The 12,007-nt window shown below is 34.6% G+C and overlaps 1 protein-coding gene across 3 annotated transcripts; it reads left to right on the forward strand.

Moving 5' to 3' along the window:
• Nucleotides 1-1,547: 1,547 nt before the first annotated feature.
• On the forward strand, nt 1,548-11,151 carry LOC107821091 (E3 ubiquitin-protein ligase CHIP). Of its 3 annotated transcripts, XM_016647494.2 has the most exons (8): nt 1,553-2,021; nt 2,098-2,165; nt 2,243-2,306; nt 10,018-10,151; nt 10,244-10,394; nt 10,484-10,594; nt 10,675-10,811; nt 10,921-11,151. In XM_016647494.2, exons 1-7 carry the CDS (start codon nt 1,905-1,907, stop codon nt 10,798-10,800), a joined length of 771 nt encoding a protein of 256 aa, XP_016502980.2. In that variant the 5' UTR covers nt 1,553-1,904; the 3' UTR covers nt 10,801-10,811; nt 10,921-11,151. The 3 variants fall into 3 exon arrangements, with proteins under 3 accessions (XP_075093769.1, XP_016502980.2, XP_075093768.1); XM_075237667.1 differs by having other exon boundaries at nt 1,556-2,021; nt 10,675-11,151; XM_075237668.1 differs by lacking the exons at nt 2,098-2,165; nt 2,243-2,306 and having other exon boundaries at nt 1,548-2,021; nt 10,675-11,151.
• Nucleotides 11,152-12,007: the final 856 nt, after the last annotated feature.

Genomic DNA, 12,007 nt, shown 5'->3' on the forward strand with positions numbered 1-12,007 from the left:
CACAGGTGCGGTAATTCCCTCGCACCTGCGACCACTGCACACTCCCCTCCAAAATCGCATTTGCGCAACACAGCTCGCACATGCGACCAATGTTTCGCAGGTGCGATTGCACCAAAAGGCTTCAGCTATAGCAGTCTTTTAAACTCAAATTTTGATCCAAAAACTATCCGAACTCCACCCGAGGCCCCCGGGACCTCAACCAAACATACCATCAAGTCCTAAAACACGATACGAACTTAGTCGAGCCTTCAAATCATACCAAACAATATCAAAAATACGAATCACATCCCCTATTCAAGCCTAATAGAACCAAGGAAATCAAATTTCTACAAAAGACGTCGAAACCTATCAAATCACGTCTGATTGACCCCACATTTTGCACACAAGTCACAAATGACACCACAGACCTACTCCAACTCCCGGAACTCTAATCCGACCCCGGTAACCACAAAGTCCACTCTCTGTCAAACTTTTAAATTTTTAACTTTTGCCATTTCAAACCTAATTCAACTATAGACCTCCAAATCACAATCCGGACACGCTCTTAAGTCCAAAATCACCCAACAGAGCTAATAGAACCATCAAAACTCCATTCTGGAGTCGTTTACACATAACCCGTTTGGCCAAGCTGGAAAAATAAGCTTATTTTGAGAAGTGCTTTTTTCAAAAATACTTTTGGTGAGAAGCAGTTTGTGTTTGGCTAATTAATTTAGAAAGTACTTCTAAGCAGCAATTAGTGTTTGGTCAAGCATTTAAAAAGTGCTTCTAAGTGTATTTTTCTCAAAAGTGCTTCTAAAAAAGTGCTTATGGAAAGAAGCTACTTTTTTCTGCTTCTCCAAAACCACTTCTGCTACTCCTCAGAAGCACTTTTTTTCTCCTAAAAGCTTGGCCAAACACTTCAAATTTGGAAAAAAAGCATTCGAACTTGGAGAACCTTGGCCAAACAGGCTATAAGTGTCTCAATTCATTCCGAAACCTCACCGGACTCGAACCAACTACCCCAGTAAGTCACATAGCAGTTATAAAATACAAAATGAGTAGTAACTGGGGGAACGGGGCTACAACTCTCAAAACGACCGGCTGGGTCGTTACAATTATCTTATTTGTGTAATATGAGATGGTTTGTTTTCAGAAATGCAATACTATATGTCTTCATTTGTTTTTCCTTTCTTGTAAAGTGAATGTAAACAAGGACATGTTTAATTGGAATTTAGCATAAAGTACAATCACAATTAAAGCTAAAAATAACATATTGTATTAGATCCTACTTTGGTCAAAATAGCCATCAGAGAGTAATACACCACGAATAACTACATCGATAACTTGGTACAAATCATAAGTTAATATAGTTATATAAACATACTTCTAAGGGAATTTATATGAGAAGGTTCTCGAACCGGATATAGATATATCATATATATATATTGGGAAATATAGTACGGGAATTTTGGAGACTTCATATAGTTAAGTAGATAAGAGCAAAAACATGATAGTTGAGGGGATTTTAGTATTCACTCTAAATTTAATCTAATTAAGAAAATAGTTAAGCAACCAATATGGGCAGTTTCAAAATTGGATTAACCAGTAGAATAGCCTGGAACTATCAAATGACTGCTCTACCATTAGGTGAGGTTATCAAAATGCTCCAAAAATGGTCAAATTAATCATGGAATGTTCCTGAAACTTCACGAGGGAACGCATTCGCATTTCGTTTTCACCAAAAAGCCCTCGCTTATTTTCCCTCCCAAAAACAATGTTTCCTTCTTCTCATTTCAATTTCAGTATCATATCTATAATCCATTCGTGATTATATTTACAAAAAGTAGTCAATATCTTCAGAGAATTTTGTCCTAGAAAAGAAAGATAGGTTTTGGAGTGCGACCGAAACGAAAAAAAGGGGAGAAATGTCACCAATAGTGGCTCCCTCTGCGGCGGCCAAACAAGCGGAACAACTGAAGCAAGATGGCAATAATTACTTCCAGAAAAATCGATTTGGAGCTGCCATCGATGCCTACACCGAGGTGAGAGAGCTCTTTTTGGCTTTTTAATCTTGCTTATCATCCATTTATTTTCTTAATTTCTGAACGGATTTTATAGGCTATTACATTGTGCCCTAATGTTCCCATATATTGGACCAATCGTGCTTTGTGCCATCGGAAACGCAAGTAGGTGCTCACAATCTTTTTGATTTTTAGTGATATCTTATGAATATTCATTTGTCATCGTCATTTTTGGTTTATAGTGAGTGGACCAGAGTAGAGGAAGATTGTAGGGAGGCTATTCAGCTCGATCACACTTCTGTTAAGGTCTGTCTACTTGTACTATTTATGAATTTCACATTGGTGTTTTCATCCAGGGGTGGCTTAACAATGTTAGTGGCCTAAAGCAAAATTTTGTCGAGAGTTTTTTTTTTTTTTTTTTTGAAAAAAAAGTGAAATAGTAAAAAGTTCTAGCTTTTATATATGAATTCATGTGTAACTATGTTGCGGGGACTCTCCAAAACAGCCGCCGCACCCGTGTCGAATCCTCCAAAAATATACTATTTTTGGAAGATCTGATACGTACTCATAGACATATTCGGACAGTCCGAGCAATATAGATATGGGGTATATTTTATTTAAAGTCTATTTTTCTAGCTTTTTGAGATGAAAAGTTGTTAACAAATTTTTAATCAATTTTTTCTAATATTTTTTTTATCAATTTGACAACATAGCTAATCAATTACATGGCTAAAAAGTTCTCTTTTCATTTTTATGAAAATCTTGTTTCTTCACCTTAAAATATTAAGTAAATTTTGAAGAAAATTAACTAAAGAACCTACTACTAATAAAAAAAAAAGGAGCCCCAAAATTTGGGGCCCTAAAGCCATTGCCTAAGGCTTTGGCCTTCAGCCGACAATGTTTTTATCTAATCGCTCCATCAACATTCATATTTCCTTTTGCCATTTTTTCTAATGTGTGATGATTATAATAACTAGCTTGAATCATGCTGCAAATTTGCTGAAATAGGAAAGGAGAGGGAAAGAGGTTGTTTGCAAGAAGTCTTATAGCCTGTTTGGCCAAGCTGGAGAAATCAACTTATTTTCAGAAATGCTTTTTTCAAAAGTGCTTTTGAAAAAATTACTTTTGGAGAGAGCAGTTTGTGTTTCGCAAATCACTTTGAAAAACACTTTTAAGCAATAATTTGTGTTTGGCCAAGCTTTTCAGAAAGTGCTTTTAAGTATCAAATTACGAATAAGGACATGAATAGATTTACTTAATAGTTAATATTATAAGTAAATAAATAATCTTAAAATTTGTTATTACAGGCAATAATTAAATCTTTTCATTTTATTTAAGTAAAATATGAAAATAAAATTTAAAAGTACTTAATTCTTTTAATATAAGTTAAATATATTAAAAATTATTCAACAAATATAAAAGCATTCACCCCTAAAGTCACTATATATTAGAAAACTATCCTAAAAATAATAAGAAATATTTATACATTAATATCCTAAGTATTAGGTTTAATGGTTATTTTGGTATATATTTTATTAAGGGTATTTTTGGTAAGAAGAAAAGTCAAAACTGTTTTTGCTTCTGCTTTTGGGAAGAAGCTATTTTTTTCTGCTTCTCAGAAACTACTTCTGCTTCTTCCCAAAAGCACTTTTTTTCCCCAAAAAAGCTTGGCCAAACACCTCTAAGTTAGGAAAAAAAAGTGCTTTTGAGAAAAAAAAGCACTTTTGGCCTCTTGAGAAGCTTGGCCAAACATGCTATTAGTTTGAGCATTAGTTGCTTGTAATGAGCATTTCTTGCCATTTGTCAAAAACCAGTCATGTATTACATAGCAATCATGCATTACCTGTTATATGTTCGATGTATTTCTTAGTTTAAGCAGCAGGTTTTAACTGCTTATAGAATCAATTGACTTGACATTCATTTTTTCAAGCAGGCTTTTCTTGTGCTTCTCTTCCTCCTGGCATTATTACTTGTCTTTCTTGTTTTTACTTAATCAATCTTCATGCATTTAATTTGTATTCAGATTTATAGTAAATTTCTATATTATTGCTCATTTCTTGTGTGTTAGACTTTTTACATAATGAAAGTTAGTAGGCTTATTTGGTGGAAGACTAGATTTCTGAACCGTTTATGGTTTCCAATGTATTAGTTTCAGACTCTTTCTACGTTGCCTTCTCAAATTTCAGACTCTTTCTGAAACTGAGTTGTGCGTGCCATCTTTGCGCAAGGGCAAATCCAATCCTCTTTTTCTTTTTCAAATTTTATTGGATGTCCCTGGAAGAATGATTCTTTCTGACTTATTTAACTCAATTTCATGAATGGCAGTTTTACCTTTATGCTTTGATTTAAGTAATTACTCCAGCCAGTACATTTTATGTAGCACCATTTCTTTATTAATCCTTTTCAAAAAGAATGACACCTTTCTGTATTTGAAAAGAAAGTAATTTTTAACTTTCCATTTTATCCTTAATGGCATGCTTTTATAGCAACAAAATCTCATTGCAGGTTTAAGACCGCAAGCTCGAAAAGTCTTGTTTTCTTTCTTAAACTCCGTGTCCAATCAAAGTACATCACATAACTTGAAACAGAGGCGTATATAGAATTTAGGATTATAGTGCTTTGCATAGATCCTTTAACCTTTCACCTAAAGTATAGTGCCACACTAATTATTCTATTAGAAACCAAACATAGCATCTTTCTTGTTACTACTGGTTGATCATCAGTGGTAATATATTTCAGGAGTGCCTTTTTTAAGCTTTCCTAGAAATAGCTACTCCCTTTGTTTCAATTTGTTGGAACGTTTTCGAAGTACATGGGTCAAATTAACTAATTTTCGGTCTGAATTCGGGCATAGATTCTTTAAGTTTTTTGAAATAAAATTTACATATTTTTACATAAAAAGTACTATATGTCACAATAGATAAATTCAAAATATTTAAATACTATTTGCAAAAAACATGGTAAAAGAAAACCTTGTTTGACTCCCAAATAGTAAAAGATTCATTCTATTTGAAACGGAGGGAGTATTAGACAAAGAACAAGGAATAGATGGAGAAATCTTTTGCAAGGATTATACTAATTTATGTGTTTGAAGATTTGTTTTTTTTTTCTTTCTGGAAGGTGGATTGTATTTGCTCAGTTTTACATTTCAAATGCACATAATACGAATCTGTTGCTGGAATGCAATTTAAGAAACCTGAGATGTGAAACTGGGAAAAGGTGAGAATACCAAATTAAGTAATTGACTAAGTTGGCTTTCAAAGGAGAGGTTGTTGCAGCTTGAATAAAGTCAGTATTAGAGTAGGTTGTGATCACCTAGATGATGAAAGCTGAAACTAATGATAAACTTATTGATCCCACTACGGCATTGAAAATTTCCATGAGAAAGATCAACAAATTTTTTATGTGAAGCTAAGTAGCTGATAGTTAAATCGAAAGAGTGTATCTAATTCCAGGAGAATTACAAAATACTGCTCCAGGGGTTAGCTCAATTGGCAAAGGTTGAGGGACTTGTGTCTTAGGTCACATGTTCAAGCTCTGCACCAAGCGAACTAACTCTGATACTTAAGCGGAGAAGAGTAGAGTGGCGGGCCCATCATCCCGATTTTAGAAGGCTGTGGTTGGCCTCGGCTCCAGATGAATTTCTTGGTCATAAGAAAAAAAAAATTAATAACAAACTATCACTCTGCCAGGGGGAAACTTCATTTATTTAGTCCAATAAATATAAAATTAGACCAAGAAACTAAAGTTGCTAATTGGTTGAAGGAGAGCTTGGGAAACAAGTTAAAGAACTATACTCTTGTCATCCAAATGACTACAAGTATGTTCTGACTTGAGTAGGAAAAAACATCTCTACTTCTAGAAAACAAGTAAAGAGTCTGGCATATCTTATTTTAATGTTTTGTCAAATAACAGCCAACTTGTAGTGACATTTCAGTTGCTCTTATTTTTGTTCCCAATAATTACTAGAGAAAGTAGAAATTGTTCCATCAATTTGTGCACTCTTTCATGGATAAAAATTGGCTATAGACATCTTCTCGTATTTGTATATTTACTAGTTTGGATGAGTAATTTATTTTCTTCAGTAGATATTACTCAACTGTTTGTTTCTATCTTTTTGTGTATTCTATTATTGGAAGTCTAATGAATCTTCTTAGGCATCATAGTGCTTGGGCTGATTAAGATTTTTTTTACATTTATATTCAACTTTTGATGCTCATGAATAATTATTCTTAATTCTCCTAGAAGCTGTCTGTTCATTGGATTATTCATTATGGAACTTTACCTTCTAAATTTTTTTTTTTTTTAGAGAATGGAACTAAATTATCACGATATTTGTCGGAGACAATAGATAATATTGTTGTCAAGCTGATGTCTTCCTACTAATTTAATTTAATATAGTAACCTTAAAATGTATCTGATCAAACCAAATATAATTATCAAAATCCAGAACTTCCACTATCAATATACTTTGATTTTTATTTATAAGTAAGAATTTTTTTTTTAAATAATGTCTTGGGTAAAAGTCTATTATCTTTGCATATAAATTTAATAACAGTAGTATGGGCTACACTTGCGAGGCACGTGACATAGAGACTAATATATATATATATATATATATATATATATATATATATATATATATATTTCCTCGTTGTGCCTTCTTTAGCTAAAGACCACACAATAATTGTGCTTTTGCGCTTAAAGCTCCCGTAGACTTGGACCGTTTTTTATCACTTATATATATATATATATATATATATATATATGTATGTATATATATATATATGTATGTATATATATATATATATGTATGTATGTATATTTGTATATGTAATGCAAGAAAGAAGTGAATTTCATTCATAATGATTTCGTCAACAATTAATATATCTTTTTGCCAATCATATGTATTGTTTTGTACCGGTTTATTCAAGATAGAACTTATAGGCAATGAGGCACACGCCTTAGTGCCTTGCCTATACTGAAGCGCAACCTAAGTGACGCGAAGTGCATACCCTGAGCTTTTTTAGCTTCAGGGCTTAAGCGCGCCTTAAATGAGCCTTTGACAATACTGATGCCAAATGAGCGGAGAATTGTACACACGGTTAAGACATACAAGAAAAAAAGAGGTACTATCGTGGTACTAAACTTACAAGTTATACAGTGGAACTTTATGAAATAGTGATAGCACAAAGTTACCTTTTACTTGTCAAAAAAGTGACAACACAAATTGAAGTATTAATAGGGAACAGAAGATTAGTTTGAACTTATGCCTTGTTCATATAGAACATATGTTTATGTATGTGAAGACAATTGATTTAAATTTAAAGGAATAGAAAAAAGGATCTACATAATACTCATTGGCCTAGATAAAGTTGCTTGAGAAAAAATTAATTTATATCAAATATATAAATGCCTAAAGGATGTGTACGAAGATCAAGTGTGAGGACAGTAGAAGGATATACATAGGAGTTTCTATAACTATGGGTTTAAATCAAGAATTTGTCTTGAGCTCATACTTCCCTGCTCTAGTAATGGTGCATCCTATTTGCAAGTTGATGCTATATTGATTGACGAAACCAGAGCAAGAGTCAACCAAAAGTTGGACGTGTGAGGAAGCACTCTAGAGAATAGAAGCTTTGGATAAGTGGAAGTAAGATGGAATGTACTCTGCATTTAGCTGTCACAGGAAAAATGAAGTTGAAGTAAAGCATGCGCAATTATGGTATTTCGATGTAGACAATTGAGATATTTAGGCTCAATTTTCCAAGAAAAAGGTATGATTTATGAAGTTTTAACACATAAAATCAAAAATGGATGGGTGAAACAGAGGGTGTTATGCAATTGGAGGATACCTACCAAGCCGAAATTCAATTTCTAGAGAACAATTATTAAACTAGAATGAATGATATATTCACAAGATGAGTATCATGGAAATACAGATGTTAAAGATAAATTTAGTGTCACAGGTAGATTAGATTAAAAGTGGTATCTTTTGTTTGAGGGTTGAACAACATAGTAGACAAAACAAGAGATCTCCAAAGATGATCTGGTGATGTCTTAGACAGACCTACTATGATAATGGAAGGTGCTAATTGCCAAAGGGGGAAGGTAGACTTACATTTCTATGTGAACATAGCTAGTAATGGCACCCGATGGAAGTAAAGAATCCACATGGACAATACTAATTAGTTAGAACTGAAGTTTTAGTTGTGGTTATCTTACATCACGTGTGAATTTAGAAAATCTCTAGTTTTAAAGAATAGCTAATATGAAGTGGGGGAACAAGAGCATCTTTACAGTGAAAGAATGCTATAAGCAGATTTATACTCAGAATCAGGTATTTGACCCAGACCCTTGGCCATGGAGACTAATATAGAAGACTAACCTACCTACCAAGGTTATTTGTTTCAGTTGGATTGCTCTATAGGAAGCCTGCTTAACACAAGATAATCTCAATAGAAGAGGCTTCCAACCAGTAAACAGACGTTACATGTGTAAGGAAAGCTCAAAGAACGTCAGTCACGTACTTTTGCATTGCCCAGTTGCCACTGATGTGTGGAACATGTTTTTTTGTCTTTTTGGCTTGAACTGGGTCATGCCATTGCATATAAAAGAGGCATACACAAGCTGGAGTCTTTGGAGAGTTGATAAGGCCATTAAGAAGATCTGGTTGATGATTCCTGCAGTTATTTTTTTGGAGTTTGGAATGAAAGGAACCAAAGATGTTTTGATGGAATCTCAACTCCAAATCACAATCTTAAAGCTAATTGTTTGCTTATCCTTTTTAGCTGGGTTAACTCCTGTAATTAGCACTGACCACTTTTTGGACTTTGTTAGCTCCCTAGTTATAGCTTAACGCATTCTAAAGGGGCTTACAAACTCTTGTTTTTATGTATTTTTGTCTTCTGATTTTGTAACTATGCATCTACTTGATTCCTTTCTAATGAAATGCCTTCATCAAAAAAAAGAATAGCTAATTTGAAGAAACAAATTACGGAGCCGTGGAATGATACAGCTTCAAGTAGATTGGAGTAGATGCAGAGAATATATATGGTTGACCCCAACTAATTGGACACCGAGGCATAGCTGATGATACGGTTGGGTTTTGTATGAACAGGATTGTGCTACAAAATTTGAACCCGTGACCTCAAGGTTATGACCCTTGCGAGCTACCAAACTGTTGTATAAGTTATTTTAGAATATAAGCTTTTATTTTGTGAGGGAGTATTTTTCTTTATTGTCTGACGGAGTAAAAAGTACTCGAAAAGTACTCCCTCGGTCAATTAAGGCTTAAGCTATTCCTAAAGATCTATATGGATCAGTACAGAGTTTTTTTTACTAACATTGTGGATTAAGGGGTGTGAGGAATGCTTCAGAATTTTATTATCTGCCTTGCAAAACTTTGGTGCGCTTAGTGCATAAGAAAGCCCCTTGTCATCTTCCCCTTTAGCTTAGGTCCATCTTGAGGTGATCTGGTACTCTAGTGCAATAACAAGTGTTGAACCAAGGATGGCTCGACTACTCGAGTGAAGCTGGGATGGCTGGACTACTCGAGCTAAGCTCTGATACTTTAAGTCATATTATCTTAGCAGTTGTCATTGCTGATTACAGATAACATCTCATAATATGAGCAGGATAGTCCGTTACAAAGGAAATAAAATTACTTCATTTTGAGTCGAAAAGTAAAAAGCATGCTCGAGTCACTTTGAGCATATGTTGTCCTGGTTTGTTAATCATCATGCGAACTATCAGTGTCTTAAATCTTGAGTCAGTTCTTGGCACAGGAAGCCAATTTCTAATCCATCACCATTGAAATTCAGAACTTCTGTCCATTAAGGTTCTGGCACAAATGATTTATTGATTTATTTTTGTGGGTATAGCACGACTTTTGTAAAGAAGTTTGTATGAATATATTTTCTGCTGTAGTTATCATGAGTATGTTCAAAAGATGATTCTAGGATATTCATCTTGCTTAATTATCTTTTGGTATAACTGTTTAATGTATCAATGGTAGGCATTGGATCTTGGAAGAGGTGCTAATCCAAAGAGTTACATGGTTGAAGAGATCTGGCAGGAGCTTGCAAAAGCAAAATACTTGGAGTGGGAGCATGAATCTTCAAGACGCACATGGGAACTTAAGAAACTGAAGTAATGACCCTTGCTTTAAAACTTCTAAATTTGCTTTACTTTCCTGGTTGTCACAGCAATTACCCATTGTTTCTCTTGTATATGTACATCAGAGAAACCTGTGAGTCAGCTCTCAAGGAGAGACATGGGCATGATAGCTCTCAGATAGAAGGGTTCATAGATAGATCGACATCCCTGTTGAAGCAACTGGACGCTTTAGGCAGGGTTTTCAGGAAAGCTGCAGAAGATGATACTCCCACCGAGGTCAGTCTTTTGGCTTTATTTCCTTACTGATTTCTCTATATTGTGTGTGTATGTTGTGTTGTCCTCTGACACCTGCTGAGAATTAACAGGTACCCGATTACCTATGTTGCAAGATCACACTTGACATTTTTCGTGACCCTGTCATCACGCCCAATGGGGTTACATATGAAAGGGCAGTGATCCTTGACCATCTGGAGAAGGTAAAATTGGTTCATCCACTGCTTTGGCTCGAAGTTTTCGTTGTATGTTCTATTAATATTTCCTGTATGTGGCAAATTAGGTGGGAAAGTTTGACCCGGTCACACGAGAACCCCTTAAACCATTTCAGCTGGTGCCAAATTTGGCTATAAAAGAAGCAGTACATGCATTTCTGGATAAGCATGGCTGGGCATACAGGATGGGTTGAACCTTTTCTTGGTATGGTTGATATTGGTTGATTTATGTCGACTGGGTCTCATTGTTGGATGCCATATCCAGCCTTATTTATCAGTAACCCTGGTTTACCATCTAATGATTGTTCTTACAGTTGTACAGGAGTTCTTTTGTGATGGCTTATTGGTGTTCATCAATTGTACAGTACTCGTAGCCAGTGTTTAGTGGTCTTTTTTTTGTCCATGATGTTATAGTGATCTTGTTTATTACATGAAAGGATATTCTTAAGCATTAATTGATAGACAATTTGTTTCCATGTGGGGAAAGACGAACTGAATTACTTCTCTTAAATGGAGCATATACAAAGTCTTGAATCTTGGTTTCACCTTGCGTTTATGTGCTGTTTCTGATATTGGACCTGACCAATGGTCAGTGACCATTTAGAAATCTCTGGCTAGTTGGGTACCGAATCCAGTCTACAAGAGTAGATATTGATTTTATTACAATCAGAAGAATGATTAGTCATTGGTTGATCATCTTGTATTTCTTCTTTGATTGGTGCCAGTTAATAATTGATTTACGAGTTATATTATGCAGCTTTTGTCTGTCAATTTAAGTGTATAGTAATATTAGTGGCCATGATTTTCCCATGGAATCTTCATCTCCATTATATTAAATATGCCCAGAGACAGGGAAACAGAATTCTACTTTATCCTTGGCTGCATTTTTGTCGCGAAGCTTGAAAGAACGTGGTCTAGTATTGTCATCATATCAAACCATCAAACGGGTAATATGTTCCCTATTAGTACGGGCGGAAAAGTGTAGGGTGTAAAGCAACAGAGTCTCTAAGAGATTTGTAGTCCTAGTTTCTCGCTTGTAAAGTCAGGCTGTGGTGAGACCCCCATCTTTGACTAGCTTTTTCTTACTTATTGCAGTGTTATCCTTCTAGTAAAAAACAAGTAACTCAATGAGTTTGTAGTAAGTATTTGAATTTGAAGTTAAATTTCATTAATAAGTATTGAAATTGTATTTGGACATGAGTTTCAAGTTGAAGATTTGTGAATTGAATATATTATTTCACTTGAAATACTTACTTCGGATGTTGAAGACCCCCTTTTTCCTCATTTGATCACCCCACTTGTTATGAAGCTTCGGGGTATCAGTAAAACTTTTCATTATTAGTAAATACGGATGAAAAAAAATCAGTATTTGCAAATACTGAAATACTTATTATCTATGGC

Source organism: Nicotiana tabacum, chromosome 19, assembly GCF_000715075.1.
Source record: "Nicotiana tabacum cultivar K326 chromosome 19, ASM71507v2, whole genome shotgun sequence".
NCBI lineage: Eukaryota > Viridiplantae > Streptophyta > Magnoliopsida > Solanales > Solanaceae > Nicotiana > Nicotiana tabacum.

Bases quoted from the DNA above. Each gene is read 5' to 3' on its own strand.
- LOC107821091 (XM_016647494.2), top strand. From the start codon at position 1,905: ATGTCACCAATAGTGGCTCCCTCTGCGGCGGCCAAACAAGCGGAACAA. The intron at 2,307-10,017 runs GTCTGTCTACTT...TATCAATGGTAG, and splicing joins TCGATCACACTTCTGTTAAG to GCATTGGATCTTGGAAGAGG. The intron at 10,395-10,483 runs GTCAGTCTTTTG...GAGAATTAACAG, and splicing joins AAGATGATACTCCCACCGAG to GTACCCGATTACCTATGTTG.